This window comes from Myripristis murdjan, chromosome 24, assembly GCF_902150065.1.
Source record: "Myripristis murdjan chromosome 24, fMyrMur1.1, whole genome shotgun sequence".
Classification (NCBI taxonomy): Eukaryota; Metazoa; Chordata; class Actinopteri; order Holocentriformes; family Holocentridae; genus Myripristis; species Myripristis murdjan.
In genome coordinates, this window is record NC_044003.1 from 10517084 (window position 1) to 10532788 (window position 15705).

A 15705-nucleotide genomic window follows, 5' to 3' on the forward strand; every position below is an offset into this window, starting at 1 on the left:
TCTGTGTTTTTCTGTCAGGGAAGCGAATACAATGTGAACACAATTGAAAATAAATAATTATGATTAGTGAGGAACCAGTTTTTTTTATTTTTAAATTGAGGCTGACAAACTTCCATAATATTCCGTGACTTGCCCTAAAAGTCTGGAGCAGATTTCTCTAAATACCGTGAACCCTGTTAGCCCTAGACCAAGGAATTTAGAAGACATTTGCAATAATCTGTGTCTTCTTAAAAAATAAAAAAAAAGCATGTCCTCACATTCGTTCTCCAGGCTGCGTTTCCGGTCCGTCTCGATCTCCACCTTGCGCAGGTTCTCGGCGCTCTGGTGCTGCAGCAGGGCTCGCTCCCTCTCCAGCTGCCTCAGAGACGACTCCACTTTCTGCCTGCCGCTCATCTGGCCGGAGGAGCGGAGGAGGAGGGGGTTCACAAACAACGTCAGCAAAACAAGAGCGAACGTAAGAAGCAAACAGGTAAATAAGAATTCAAACATTCACTGAGTCCTTACCTCCTCGTCTAATTCTTTGACCAACTTCTCTAGACGGCTGGTGGTATCTCTGGCGGAAGAGAAGCATCAGGTGTTCCACAGATTAGATTTAAAAATGTAATCATCTGGTAATCATATGCCAAAGAACAAACACAGACCTAAGGTGAACTAATGTCAGAGCTCACTTAAGATAAATTTTCGTCTTCTTCTTTTTTTTTAAAAAACTTATTCTTTAAGTGGTTATTTCTCACTCCAGCTTTTAAATCCAAATTATTTCAAATAAACTGACAGTGTCACAAGCGGTTACATTATTTATACAATTTTACATTTCCAAACATTATCAACATGAAAAAATATATAAAAATAATAAAAAGTAAAATAAAAAAGATGAAAATAAAAATAACCAACATAAATGGCACAAACTTATCAAACTAAAACTAAACATGGGTTATATATAAGATCACCATACATAGACATACAGTCAAATGTATACAGGATAGTAGTAGTAATAGTAGTAAAATAGTGGTAATAGTATATTGGTATATAATCAGTTATCAATCCCAGTGTTCTCCTATCACCTCCATTAGTGAAAAAAAAAAAATCCTCACTGAAGTTTATTTTCAGTCTTTGGAATATTTACATTGGGCTGAAATCTTAGGACTTCAATATTGTTGAATAAACAGAAAACGAGCGTTCTTCAGTGGGAGAGAAGTGAGCGGCTGAGAGAGAGAGAGGAGTGTTACAGAGGAGAAGCTTCAAAGTGGATCAAAGTGGAGTCAATTCGGCTGATCATTTGTGCTAAATCCTTAGCCGTTGTTATTGAGTTTGCACTGTCAAGAAGCACGCTCAATTCACGAGCCCGAGCTTTGCGATGATAATAGCCATATTTTAGACACCAGAAATCAATCGGAGCCAGACAATCTTTTTTATCTCTAATTCGCATTCAAGTCAGGACGGGAAAACATCTTCTCGTTTGCAGTCAGTTTCAAATCTGCTGACTAACGGAGGTCGTATGATCAGATAGATCAGGTGAATCAGATTAAATGACCGTGTCACTGACTCTACTCTGTCGGGAACACAGTTAACTGGACGGTGTTTGATCTCCCTCGTATGACGCCAGCTGCTGCTGCTCGGTCCTCAAAAAAGTTTCTAACGTTAATCCTGCTCAGACAGGAGTTGATGTGAGTCAATGTCGAACTTTGGGATAAACACTTTTAAGAAATCACAAACTATTAAAACTACTGAATATAATAAATGGTGGTGTATGGGTAAATGAATTAGACCATCATCAAGACAAGTGACATCCTTTATCTCAGTCCTTTATCGCAGTGATATTATTATTCCAAGTACAAAATTATCACCCATTTGCTTCTTTTTTTTGAAATACGATGATCTGGAAAAGTGGTTCATGATCTTTTTGGTGTCAAGGACCCCCAAATTGAGACACATCAGGCTGTGGACCCACATTTAATAAGATGTCGCTGTACAGATACCAGATTTTGTGTAACTGTCTGTACCGTAGATTAGCAGATTAACAGTGAAGAGTGTGACCCCTATGAACTGAACAGTCATTCTTATACACCCTCTCACTGGACTAATTTCTAGTCAGTGAATGAAAAGTTAAGTTAAAATATTCCTCATTGTTCTGGGGACCAACTTGAACCTCCACAAGGATCCCCAAATTGCTCATATTTCTTTTTTGCTTTTCTATATTCCTTTTTTATAATGTTTATATTGCTTTTTGCTATTTATTATCTGTTTATACTGTTTATAATGTAAATTATGCTTCATATCTTGCTATCCACTTTGCTGCTGTAATGCGTGAAATTTCCCCACCGTGGGACTAATAAAGGAATATCTTATCTTATCTTATCTTATCTTAAGAGTCCACAGACCCCAGGTTGAGACCCGCTAACTGGAGGACTGAGAATCCTCGTAGAAATAGTTGCTCCTCCCTTCTGACTTCACTCTGTGTGTTTATTTTTTCTTTTACCTTGCTGAAGTGGATAAACATGTTGCATGTAATTTTTTTTCCCCCCAACCTTTCACTCTTTCCACTGCGCGAGAGAAAACTCTGAAAGCTTCAGCTCCATCTGTGTTGGAAAAACAGCACCTTCTTCCTGTTTGGTGTTATGAAACGAGCGAGCAGATCCGACACAGCGGTAAGTGACGTAAAACACGATGTCAAAAAAAAGCCACGCTGAGCGCCGCCGTCCTGATGATGCTCTCGTTTGTTTACTGTAATTACATTTAAGCCTCCAAGTCAGTGGTAATGATTTACTGAACGTGCCACGGCTTTCAAATACAGATTTTTAAAATGGGACATATTATTTCATTCTGGGTTCACAGCATTCAAATTGCAACAATTAAATTCCTGAGATTTAATTCAATTTAGAAAAGCCAATAGAATACAAAAATGTAACATAACAGAATAATAGAAACACAACAATTATTCTGTTATTTACTGTAACGACATGAAAGAAAAACAGAGACTTATCATTTTAGTACGTGTGTGTGTGTGTGTGTGTGTTTGTAGTCCAGCCATACTTGCACTTCTGTTCCAGCTCATCTTTGGCCTGCATCTCATGGTTGAGCTGTTCCTCGAGCCGGTTGAGCTTTTTCTGCAGCTGCTCAGACAAACAAACAGCAGAGAGTCAATGCTGTTAATCTGGCAGCCTTGTCAGTCATTTATGTATTCCTCCTAATCTGTTACAGCATATTACCACATAATATGCAAAGACAAACGCTATTAAGCTGTTTTAAAGTCCTTCAGAATTGTTTGAGAATCAGAGCATCCGTCTTCCAAAGTTGGAAAATAGAGGACTTGGGATTTATTTTCATGTCCACCACAGACTTCCAGTGACTCACACTGTTTAGTATTTTACACCAAACTGAGCTGTGCATTCTGGCAGCGCTGTAAACAAACCAGAAAATGTAGCTCTACTCTTTGGAAAAAAACAAAAAACAACAACATTTTCTATCATCTCCTGAGAAACCCCTCACCCCTGTCTCTGCTGATGAGGGGCAGTGCAGTAATATGAACATAAAGGCTGAAACTCTGTAGTATTTCAGGTGAATTATATCAGCACATAAAACAGTGGACAATAGTATCCTCCCAAAAGGCAAAAAAGGAAATCCAGAGTATAAAAATATTTGAGAGGGAAGCCACTTCATAATGCAAAAAAGTAAAAGGAAATTTATTTTTGTGTCTAAAAAGCCAGTAAGAGCTGTAAAATGTCTGTATTTAAGGCTGTAATAAATACTTATAGAGTGGCTTCTCTCTAAAATATTTTTTACTTGGGATGAATTATATAATCAGAGATCTGTATTATTTCAGAATTGCAGGATTAGTACTGCAATGTGAGATGCAGACTTTCTACAACATTGAATTTCATCTGCAGATTCAGACTTTTGACTCTCTGTTTCTTTCGTCTGCTCTAAAAATGCACACCGTCCGCTCGCAGCGCTACAAACCTGCACATGAAAGCACCTACCTCTCGCTTGCTGTCTGAGCAATACTCCTTTTCCTCAGAGCTATCCTTACAGTCGTCTGAATCCTCCACAGAGCCGCCTTTATTCCCACTCAGCAGCCTGAGAGAGAGGGGAGGGACAGAGGAGACGAGTGGGTGTTTGCCTGTAATTGAGTTTACCTGAGACGCCTGAGGTGGTTTTCCAGCACCGACAGCTTCCCTCGCTGTCCGAGGGCCCGGGTCTGTTGCCAAATGTTCAACATGGTGGTGCATCTCCAATGGTGGGCAGCCGTCTCTGGGAGCCATTAGGCCCGGTGATTGCTCCACATGGTTGTATAATAGCTGAGGAATCCGCGGCCCAGGTGCACCCCACGGTTCAAACACAGTTCCTTCAAGCTGTTTCCCACATTCAAAAATGATAATGCCCCCATATACATACAGGGCTGGGCAATATATCCACATTATATCAATATTAGATGAGATATCGTCTTTGATTTGGATATCTAAATATCTTATAGGGTAAGTGCTGTCTTTTCCTAGTTTAAAAATCTGAATTACTGTAAAGTGCTGTATTTAGTTGAACTTACCTGATTGCTCTAATATTTGCTCTTACCCACTTGGTTATTATAGGCATTACTGATGATTATTTATCAAAAATGTCATTGTGTAAGCCTAAATATTTTGCAAAATCACCAATAGCCATCCCAGCAATAACGATTAGAGGTATTTGGTCAAACATATTGTGGTATTTGATTTTGTCCCTATCACCCAGCTAGGATATCAAACTTCGATATTTTTACGGTGCCGACCAAATTGCTTTGATACTATTAACTATCCAAAAATGCCATGATACTGTAATTTGAAACTGATGTCAATTGGTACCGAATTTTAATACCTAAGGAGTAAATCTGATCAATGTTAGTGAGCCAATGAGCATGCAGCATGCTTGTACCAAGATCTAATAATGCTGGTGACTGGTGGCTGCTACTTCCAGAGATGTTATAAAAATGATTTTTTAACAAGATTGTATAAAATTCGTGACAAAAAAAGGATTGTTCAGGACCTGGTATTGAAGTCAAGGTACTGGCACACACCTTACATCGCTTCCCCAATCTGCAGCCTCACTGACCTTTCAGGGGAGGCAGTGTATGACAAAGATTTTCAAATAACTAGAGGCTTCTTTGTTACAAAAAAAGAGGACTGACCCTTTCAGATTGACTTGTCAGCTAATTAGTCTTTGGGCTCTTGCCTGAATAAGGTTTTGGGAGGCGAGTATTCACATTTTTCATGCGTCACGAGCTTTAAAAAAAAATCTTCCTGTGTCTGAACAGAGCAGGACACCAGACCAAAAGCCCAGCCATATTCATAATACAAAACTATTAAGTATGGTGATAAGACACTGAGTTGAAAACAATGTTGTAACCCTTCTGAAAACATTACTATGCTAAGTGGATTTTGTTCCCCAATGTTTTTTGTTACAGCACTTAACAAAATCATGCTGAATGTCAAGTAGTCGGTTGGTGTTTCAGGTGATTATGACCCATAGAAAATACTGTACATATTTGCCGATAAATGCAGCATTTAATCAAGAAAATTCTGAAAAATATTAAGTGCCGGGGAAGTGCTGTTCCTTAAACAATCTGCACTTGTGCTTCCAGAAACAACAGGTGATTTTCTTTTTTTTTTTAGCCAACAGCACAAGAAAAACACACAAGTACACTTGAACATCAGTTTTATGCAAATGCAACATTAACTACAATAATGAGCTTGAAATGAACAAACAGCCAAGTAGAGTCAAGAATGGATGGCATTCAGTTAACTAAGGAAATTCTTAGGTGGGGACCGGCCTGTAAAGAAAGGTCCTTTTATGTGCCGTTCACGATTTAAAAGACAGGCATCAAAAGAGGAGTGAAGCTGTCTTGAAGAAAAGCGTGGGCCTACTTCTAACCAGGTGCTTGATATTCATCCTATATCATGCCGTAAACACTGATTACAGTCTGATACATGAACCGGTTGATTCTCACCTAGTCGCTTTTTGTTTGGCAGAGGCATGCGACAAAAGACAGGGGGAAAGAGAGCGAGGGCGTTCGAGTCGAGACGTGCGAGACAAAGAACACCTGATTGAAGATTTAACGCTTCCAACATGCACAGCAGCTCCTCTGTTAGCTCTTTCAGCTTGAACAATACAAGCTTGAAAAAGATCACTAACCACTAACAGATCATTTTCTTTAAAATATGTTTTTTTTTCTGTTTCATTCACTGAGACCCGGGATTAGGAGCTAGACTTTATCATGCGCAAAGAGGGCTTAGTTAAAGGGGGCGTCCGAACAAGGCAGCAGTGTGGAGCTGGAACAGACATACAGTGTGTGACTGGTGGAGGACTTTATTAAAAGGTATGGATGTGAAGCTAACTTTCTCTGCCTCTCTCAAGCTTGAGGCACAGAGCTGAGCTGAAGTCTATTTCCTGAGCACAGAGGCCCTCACAAACGCTCATGAACACGTGACCTGCGGCACGGTGGTGCTTAAGTGAATATGGACATTCAAACTGCAGAAAAACGTGAAGTAAGTCAATGTATGAATGCTGAGGTGACATGGGCACAAACACAATAGTGTAGACAAAATATAACACTCAACAAGGTTTAAAAAAATAAAAAAAAAAAACACACTTACTGGTCCTCCTTGAAGTAAGTGAAGCCGACAAATGGTAGCTGGTTGCCGACAAAGGCTCTGGGTTGAGGGAAGGTCTCGGCATTGCGTTTATCATCCTCTATTTCATCAAAGTTTGAGGTGTCTATGTCACTGCTCAGTTCTGGCACAACTGGAGCCACAGCTGGAGCGAATAAGGAGGAGAGAGACAGGGAGTGAGAGGACGAGGAGGAGGAGGAGGGGGTTAAAAAAAAAAAAAAAAGGCAAATCAAGTCTTACATCAATCGAGCATGTCAATAAAACGGCTTTCAATGATGAGACATTGGAGGAAACAGATTTAAAGCACTTCTTCAACAACCCCTTGATAATCACTGCATAGTTTTTTCAGCAGTGCTTCTGAACAAACTCTATGCCAACTTTGGCGCTGGTAGTGGCAGTGAGCTCTCCACAGGTTGGCGTAAGTCTGACACCACTCCTTTTCCCGTACAGTACTCGCTTTGTGCCCCACACACAGCGTCTTTCACAAACGCAGCCTAAACACACACACCGGCAGAGAACGCTCCTTCTTCTCTCGGCGCTCACAGGAGCAGGCGTTGCTTACAGGTCTCTGTACTGGCAGCAGACAAAAAAATGCGTCAAAGGGCTAATGAGGGAAAAGCGAGCCACCCCTTTAACCTATTAATAGCGCCTAATTAAGAAAAAGCAACAGCCATCTTGGATCGGGTTCCTCGGCCCAGACCCGTCCTGGCTCAAAGCGAGGCGCAGATTACTTTCGAGTCGGGACGCAACCCTCAGCGTGACAAATGTTACTCACAAGATGGTGGATAAAATACAGGGAGAGGAGCGACAGATCAAGCAGGGGAATGAAACAAATGAAGGGAAATAAAAAGGGAGAAAAGGCAAAAAAAGCCAAAATGTGGTGAGACAGAGAGAGACACAGGCCGCTCCATGGAGGCCCTTGTGGCACGACTTCCCGGCATGCTCTCTGATAGCGGGCTGCTAATGACAGGCAGCCGTGGCCACAGTGAGAGTGAGAGAGAGGGAGCAACCCTCCAACTCGGGCGCCCCTCTCATTAGGCCAGTCCACACAGGCCGCACACACCCTGCCCCGCCCACCCCTAGGGGGGGCTGCCGTCTCCCTTTCCATCCATCCATTCATCCATCCATCCCCTGGCTCGGAGGCTCTCCAACATCCCAAAGCTTTAATCTGGGAAAAAAGGGAACGGGACTCCGCTTGATGAGCACGGAGACAGCAGGGAGATTTTTTAAGACAGTGAGCCAGAGTCAGAGAAGCAGACCACAGACAATAACGCTGGAGCTGAGGCCACACACAGCAAGGAGCGATGTCATTCATCATCTGACACATAAAGGGGGAAGGGGAGGGGGGGGACCAGCTCTACAGGATGGGAACAGCGTCATGTTGTGTGTGTTTATGAGTGTGTGTGTGTGTGAGACGGGACATGCACAAGCAAACATGTAGAGGGCTGAGTGGTGCAGTAAGTGGCACAGCAGTGGTTTCATGTTCCAGACTGCCAGGCTCTGATCAGAAGTTCTGTCTGTTGGCTTAATCAGACCCAGGTGAAGCAGTGAGAGAGAGAGAGAGAGAGAGAGGGAGAGAGAGAAGCAAGGAAAAAGAGCCTGCGTGTAATTATACACAGACACTGACGTCCTGTTCAAATTCCTTAATATGTCCCCTTCCTCTTTTCCTTCCTTCCGAAGCGATATGTTTGATCCGACCCAGCTGTATAAAGGGCACTTTCAGCCACCAACTCTTTGCACAAATGCACAATGCTCAAACAAGAAATCTGAAAAAAAAAAAGTAAAGGTGAAAGGAACTTTTTTTTCAGTTTATACAAATAATGGCATATGAGGCATTATGATTACATTATGATTAGGTATAATGGGTAATGTAGTAACTCATCCAGATGTTATTATAAAACCTGATAATGTTTTGGTAATGCTGCCAGATAATGTTATTTCATCGCATTATTGCAATGACCAGTGATTAATTACTTCAGAAATGGGTGTAAAACCTGTAGCTGTGGATGTCACAATAACACTGACTAATGAGGTAACAGCATGACATCATGAGCTGCATGTAACACTGATTATGAATAAATAAAAGCCACTCAAGTGATAATGTGATTTTTTACTACATTATCTGTGAATGTATTCTATCAATATTTCATTTTTGACAAATCTATGAGGATTTTTAATGACATTATCTTTCAGTTTTTACATGACATCAGTCGTGATGTCCTCCAGTGTGTATATTGTTAATATCAGTAATGTTAGTGGTAGTGATGCATTTAATGTTATGGCAAACCTTCACTGTTGCACTGCATTACTGACTGAACATTACAGGGTGATGACACTCGCCCATGTTGAACCAGCTGCTCCTGATTTCCATGTTCGAGAGCTGTTAAAATCCAAACTCGTTAGTCATTTAGTCTGCATGTAAAGTAGTGTTTTATATTTTGCATGTAGTCATCCTAGCGTCTCTGTTCTGTATTTTTGGAGCGGTACCCATGTGCGGTGTGGTTACCCTGTGGGTTTAGTGCATCATGTGTTCTGCTGCTCTGCACAATATCTAGTCATATAACGTAAGACAGCAGGGACCATATGGGCAGCATGTGTAAGCGCACAGGCTTAATAGCTGGGATTGGGAAATAAACTATGATGTGCGACGGCTGAAAAGAAATAGATCCAGAGGAGAACGGATGAGATAAAGAGAAGAAGTATGAGAAGAACACAGAGAGGGGGGATTAGTTTAAGGAGAGAGAGAAAAAAAAGATGAAAGCACTTATATCATCAGCTATTAAAGGGGGAACAGATGCACCTGCATTGCTGGAACTGCAAAGGAATATAAAAGATTTTAAAAACATTCACGTGCACACATACACACACACACACACACACACACAAACTTACTGTCTCGGATGGTGTCGAAGGTCCACTGGTCGTTCTTGAAGAAGGGGTGGCGTTTGATCTCATCCACTCCAGTGCGTCCCAGGCGAACCTCCCTGTACACGGGACACAGGAGCGAGCCCCGTCAAAGACAGTGAGCACAGGACGCCCCCACCTGCCCCGTGACCCTCCTGACCCCCCAAAAAAACACACAGGCGAGTGGAGTGACCGCTAGGCACTGACCACACTGTCTCCACTGACCGGCATGGAGAGCCGCATGACCGCCGCCGGACGCTGGACACGCCTCAGAACCCGCTCCAGCCAGTCAGAGCAGCGAGGAAACCCGAGATAACAGATCCAGGAGGAGAGAGGAGCCGGTGGACAGAGTGAGGGAGAGGGCGAGGGCGAGGAGGAAGGCGGCAGGGCCGGAGTGCACGGGACAACATCAACAACACTGACTAACTCACACGCGACAGCAGGAGCGGCTGCTGCTGCACTTTCCCCTCCCTCTCTCTCTACAAGTCTGCATACACTCTCTCTCTCTCTCTCTTTCTCGTCCCTCTCCTCCCACCTCTGCCACTGGGTACAAGGCTGGAGGGGTGCGGCAGTTTGGGCTTGCCACGTGTGGGACATTCCAGACCCAGCCAAGGGGAAGAGAGGGCAGGGGCGGGGAGGAAGAAAGAGAGAGAGTGAGGGAGAGAGAGAGAGAGAGAGAGAGAGAGAGAGAGAGAGAGAGAGGAGGGGGGTGTCCAGAGTTTTTTAGGCCCCTGCAGAAAACCCAGCCAGGCCGGAGTACTGCAGGAGCAATCACAGCAGCGTAAAAGAGGATGGAGAAATGGAAAATGGCACCGGAAAATAGGCAGATGTTGCAAATGACAAGTTTTCGGGGACAGCTCAGAAACATGTGGGAGAGCGGGACAGAGGTCGCGTTAAAAAAAAAAAAAAGAAAAAAAAAAGAAAAAAGAAAGAAACCGACAGGATGTGGCGGTTAAAGGGATGAGCATGTGAATCAGAGGCTGAATCAGTGAGATGAGGCACCAGTGAAAAGAATGTGTGGGTAATGCAATGAATGAATGTGCAAGATGTATGTGTGTGTGTGTGTGTGCGTGTGTGTGTGTGGGTACCTGCGTGCATGCGAGATTCTGTCTGTGGTGACAGAACAGTGAGTGAGAAGGTAAATAAACTGAGCGAGGGAGAATGAAAGGCCGCTCTGTGCTGAAGCAGAAAGGGCCTGTGTTTTACCGAGCACTCCTGTGGGGCGGGGCTTCTAATGTAAACAGGAAGTGGTCCCTTACTAGGGGATGGGCCACTAACCTAGTGTATGACATCTCACCCCCCCATCCCAACCTTTGCTACTAACAATATGCTACTACTAACATGTAAATGCTTGGTAATGAGCTGATTGTTGCACCATTATATACAAACAGAACAGAAATCCTTATAGTACCACCACTTCTTCTCTGGGCCTTTGAGTAAATCTGTGCAGGATTTGAGTGAATTCACTTTATGTTCATTCACGTCAAAACAGAAGAGTTCACACAGTGCAGTGCAGCTTCCTGTCAGGCGAATCTTCCCTCCTCAAGTGCCCGGACTCGGAAAAATCATCTGAGGAGTTCGCACTCAACCGTGGTATAAAACAGGTTTTAAAACAGGAGAGGTCCTTGAGCATACAGTCAAAACTGTGCACAAAAAATACCAGGCTGAAGAGCCCAGAAGTATGTGAGATTAGAGGTAGACAGATGCACACACACACACACACATGGACAGATACACACTGTCTGTTCTTCACGGTGTAATATTCAAAACTGCCAAGGGTCAATTAAAGTGAGGACCATTAGACTTGACAGACAGATGTAAATAAGCCTGTCACATGATGGGTGAGTCTGCATGGTTCCCATTAGCGACTGACTCACTGTTTGATTATGTGCTAATTCTATGTTATTTGTCAGTTGAGTGTAACGGGTCCTCAACCCTGGCAATTTTGCATAGAACAACCAATCCGTTGAAAATAGAATATACTGTAAGCTTACTTAACCCTATAAAGCCATTCGTAACATATATGATACACATTTTCAATTCCGTTTTTCATTTTCAGTTTAATCAATACTGTTGTATACCTTTGAACACTTCCCCTGTTCACTCTGGACCATACCATTGGCACTTCAAGTACATATCATATATCATACACCAGAAAGGTCGTGCAATAACATTTTTTTTATATATATATATATTTTGTTATAGGACTAAATAAAGGGTTCAATTTCAAAAAATTGGAATTTTCTGCAAATTCTTTCATAGTTCAGGCTTTATAGTGTTAAGGATCTTTTTTGTGGATTTATAGAAAAATCTGTGACGTGACCTCAGTCAAACACAAACTGTTAACTTTGCCAGCTTTCTATTCCTGGGCTACTCTTCGCCACATTCCTCACACTGATCCTTTTAGCTGCTTCTCCTCTCAAAGTGGCCACCACAGTAAGGTGTGAATGGAAAAATCACTGCAGAGCGGTAGGCCAACGACTTTCTGCAAGTCAGGTCAAACAGTGATTCACGCTTTGACAAAACAAAATGTGGGTATTTCACAATCTTGATGGAGCTACTGTGGTTCAACCGCTTGCCAAATCTGGAAGAAATTTATTGGTATACACTTCACATTTCAAAAGTTTTACTTTTGGAGCAGATCTTATCTGCTTTGGTGCCAGAAAGGTCAAGGCTGGGTTATGACCAGAGTGCTTTCAGTTCTCTCCTGTGATCTCAAAAATGTAGTTTCATAATGTTTGAATGTATCCAACAATCACTTTGAATTGAGTAGACTGTGTGTGATTGTGTACACAGTAAAAAAACAGGATAAAATTGTGAAATATTAACACTGAATTCCTGTCACCTTCTTGTCCTCATCATAGAGGGTCGACATATTTACCTGTCTGAGAGAAAGGCACAGATGAGGGCTTTGGCATCCTTAGACATCTCAATATCATCTGGGAAGGTGAGGGAGTTCTTGTGATCCATGATCTTCCCGTAAGTTCCCACCAAGGACTCGGCATAGAACGGAGTTTCACCTGAGAGACGGGAGAGAGGGTCGTTACTAAACTTTTAAATGACTGATGACAAAACACGACTAGGCCTAAGTACGTTTTTTAATATCTCGCAGTACAAAATGACTATAATATATCTGTTGGTGGGGGGGGGGGGTTGACAGAGTAGTTGATCAAATCCAGTCGCTCAACAATGACTCTGCCAGGTGCTGAGATCACAAAACTGATTTCCTCATATTTCCTTCTTGCAACACATTTTAGCGATGACGGCTCATAAGAGTCAAGATATCAGCGCAAATGAGAAAGTGGTAGCATTATTCCAATGCTGTGCGTGGTGATATATGCCTCCTATCTTCTCACTAGGGGTTTCTGTTGGATTTATGCTCTAATTTGTAAGAATGCCTTCTATTATGAAAATGCCACTTTATTATGATGATTTCTACTCTGTTGAAGTAATACTAACCCACTTTAAGCGTAGATCACCATGGGACTCTTTAACAGCGGGAGAGTCTAGGATGAGCATGATTTACCTGTTCTCACTCAACTCTGCTTACTTTTGCATCCAAGACTTTTTTATATAGGCGCTTTTGACTCTTTGCATTAGTCACCATCCAACATGGCCGAATACAGGTCACTCACCAACCAGCATCTCGAAGATAAAGACGCCCACAGACCACCAGTCGCACTCACGACCATAGTAACCATCGCCACCCTGGGACTTGAGCACCTCAGGGGAGATGTAGTCGGGAGTGCCTACTGCTGTGTCACAGTGCACCATGCCAGACTGCAGACAGACAGAGGAATACAGAGAGAGAGAGAGAAAGGAAAATGAAATCAGAAAGCGGGGAAAACATTAAAATGTTGGCAGAGTTGGGGAGAAAGACAGGCAAACAAACACAGAAGCTGTCAAATTTCAACAGACTTTAATAGACTTTATATGGTATTTGCATCTTTTTTTCTGTCAAGCACACACAACTTTATATGCTGAAAGAAATGTGTCGTGTAAAGTTTATCTGGCTTCGATTTGCATGGCTCTCATTTGACCCTAATGTAAAATTCCTCGACTTTTCCAGGACTTTCCATAACTAAGTTGGAGCCTTTCCACGACCTAAAAATATTATTCCTTCTGTGTTTGTTCATCTGGTTTCCACTGCACTTATGCTTGCTGTGGAGAACCACTGCTGAAAACCTCCATCTTTTAGCAATGCACGCGTATACCGCAGTTGAAAATACATCCTGTTGTAATTACTGCAAAGTCACCGCGTTGTAACATTTCCTGATAGTCTCCAAATTCCCTGACTTTCCATGACTGGAATCCACCTCTCAGAATTCCATGACATTCCAGACATTCCTTGACCAGAGGAAACCCTGATAGTAGGACAGACTACTTGACAAATATAGTAACTTGCAGCCACTCTACAGCGCAGAGGTCTAACTTTGCTAGACTGCTTTAATCATGTTTTTTACAAGAGCTGAAAATTATATGACACTGCGTCTCTACTCGTAGATTTTCAGACCGCTTGAATGTGTGGAACCACTTGGGACCTGCTATTATGAAATCCCTATGGTGAAAACAAATGGTGGAAAAACACTTCCTGGAACCACACTGAGGGGGGGTGGCGGGGGGCGGAGCCTGTGTGCTCTATATTAGCCGTTTAGCACAATAACTTCTGGGGCCTTTCAAAACAACCTGATGCAACCGGGCTGCATATGGATGAGCTTCACTTCACTGTGTGGCCACTTGATGGTGCACTGGAGCACTGAAAAAGCCCTTAAGACCTTGTTGTGGGGTTAATTCAGATTCAGTTCAACCAATTCAGGAGGTGAATTTGTGTCATAATTCAACCACTGAATCTCTCATTAGTTTTTCTTTTGAATTTTAGTCATGTGACGGTGTAGATTAATCTCAGCCTATTTAAGTGACTGAATTTTCCTCCACATATGATCTTTAACTCAGGTCCAAGAAGTTTAAAATCAACAGCACCAAGATAAGAAATGACAACAAACGCAACCCACCGAGTCCATCTTCATGCACGTGCCAAAGTCGGCTAACTTGAGGTGTCCGTGTTGGTCCAGCAGCATGTTGTCGGGCTTGACGTCGCGGTGGATGAAGCCCATGGAGTGGATGGCGTCCAGCGCCAGCACCACCTCGGCCGTGTAGAAGCGCGCCCACTTCTCGGGCATGTCGTAGTTCATGGTCAGGGTGACCAGGTCTCCGCCGGGCATGAACTCCATCACCATGTAGAGGCTGTGGTCGTCTTGAAAGGCACAGCATAGCTAGAGGACAGATTATCCACAGGTCACTCAACGTCACCTCAATCCCACAGACGGGATCTCAAGATGTTACTTTGAGAGGGACAAAGAACATCCTCATCATGTTGTTATCTAAGCCACAGTAGGAACTACATGTGGGGCTGGATGATATATCGTCACTATATTGATACTGTGATATAAGACTAAACATTATCTGGGATTACGGATATTGTAATATTGTAATACAGTTGTCCCTCACTATAACGCGGTTCACCTTTCGCGGCCTCGCAGTTCCGCGGAGTTTTTTAGTGCAATTTTGCATGCTTGTCTTTTTTACTGGACTTATTTTTCTACAAAGGTTTGAACTTTGAGAGTGTTTAAACAAGAGAGAAAAGTGAGAATATGTTAATGCCTGTCTGAAAAAAGTGTATAAAGTGTGTAGTGAGGGGTTTTACAGCCTTAAAACATCTATAATAATTGTAAAAAATAAAGCTGACTACTTCGCGGATTTCGCCTATTGAGGGTTATTTTTAGAACGTAACTCCCGCGATAAACGAGGGACCACTGTACTGCATACTGTAAGAGTTTGTTGTTGTAATGCAACCTTTGAAACCACAAAAAAGTGATGAAACTGTCTGAACTAATAGGATTGTTCTCGCTGCTTTATTATTTGTCTCTACCTGCTTGGTCATCTTGTCCACATTACTGATGATTAACAAAAATCTGCTTGTTTTATGAAACCACCGATAGTCACATCTAGAAAAATTCAGTTTTATCTTCACTTATAAGAAACTCAAACTTGTGGTAAAGACGGTGCATTCTGCATCCTTGGATAATGTGGAAAATGCCATGGCTTTACAATATAATGCTGTGGAATGTTAGGATCCTGTGAAAACCAAACAAAACATTCATGT

At 42.4% G+C, this 15705-nt stretch overlaps 1 protein-coding gene across 2 annotated transcripts in view; it reads right to left on the bottom strand.

Moving 5' to 3' along the window:
* Positions 1-15705, bottom strand: part of LOC115356170 (rho-associated protein kinase 2-like) — a 46214-nt gene that overhangs the window by 18610 nt on the left and 11899 nt on the right. For both annotated transcript variants that reach the window (XM_030047231.1, XM_030047230.1), the window contains exons 5-13: positions 14555-14815; positions 13178-13322; positions 12424-12562; positions 9531-9622; positions 6624-6783; positions 3978-4074; positions 3031-3110; positions 505-553; positions 258-393 (exon numbers count right to left, since the gene is read on the bottom strand). In XM_030047231.1, the coding sequence (XP_029903091.1) occupies positions 258-393; positions 505-553; positions 3031-3110; positions 3978-4074; positions 6624-6783; positions 9531-9622; positions 12424-12562; positions 13178-13322; positions 14555-14815 (1159 nt within the window). The remainder of the gene's footprint in view (positions 1-257; positions 394-504; positions 554-3030; positions 3111-3977; positions 4075-6623; positions 6784-9530; positions 9623-12423; positions 12563-13177; positions 13323-14554; positions 14816-15705) is intronic.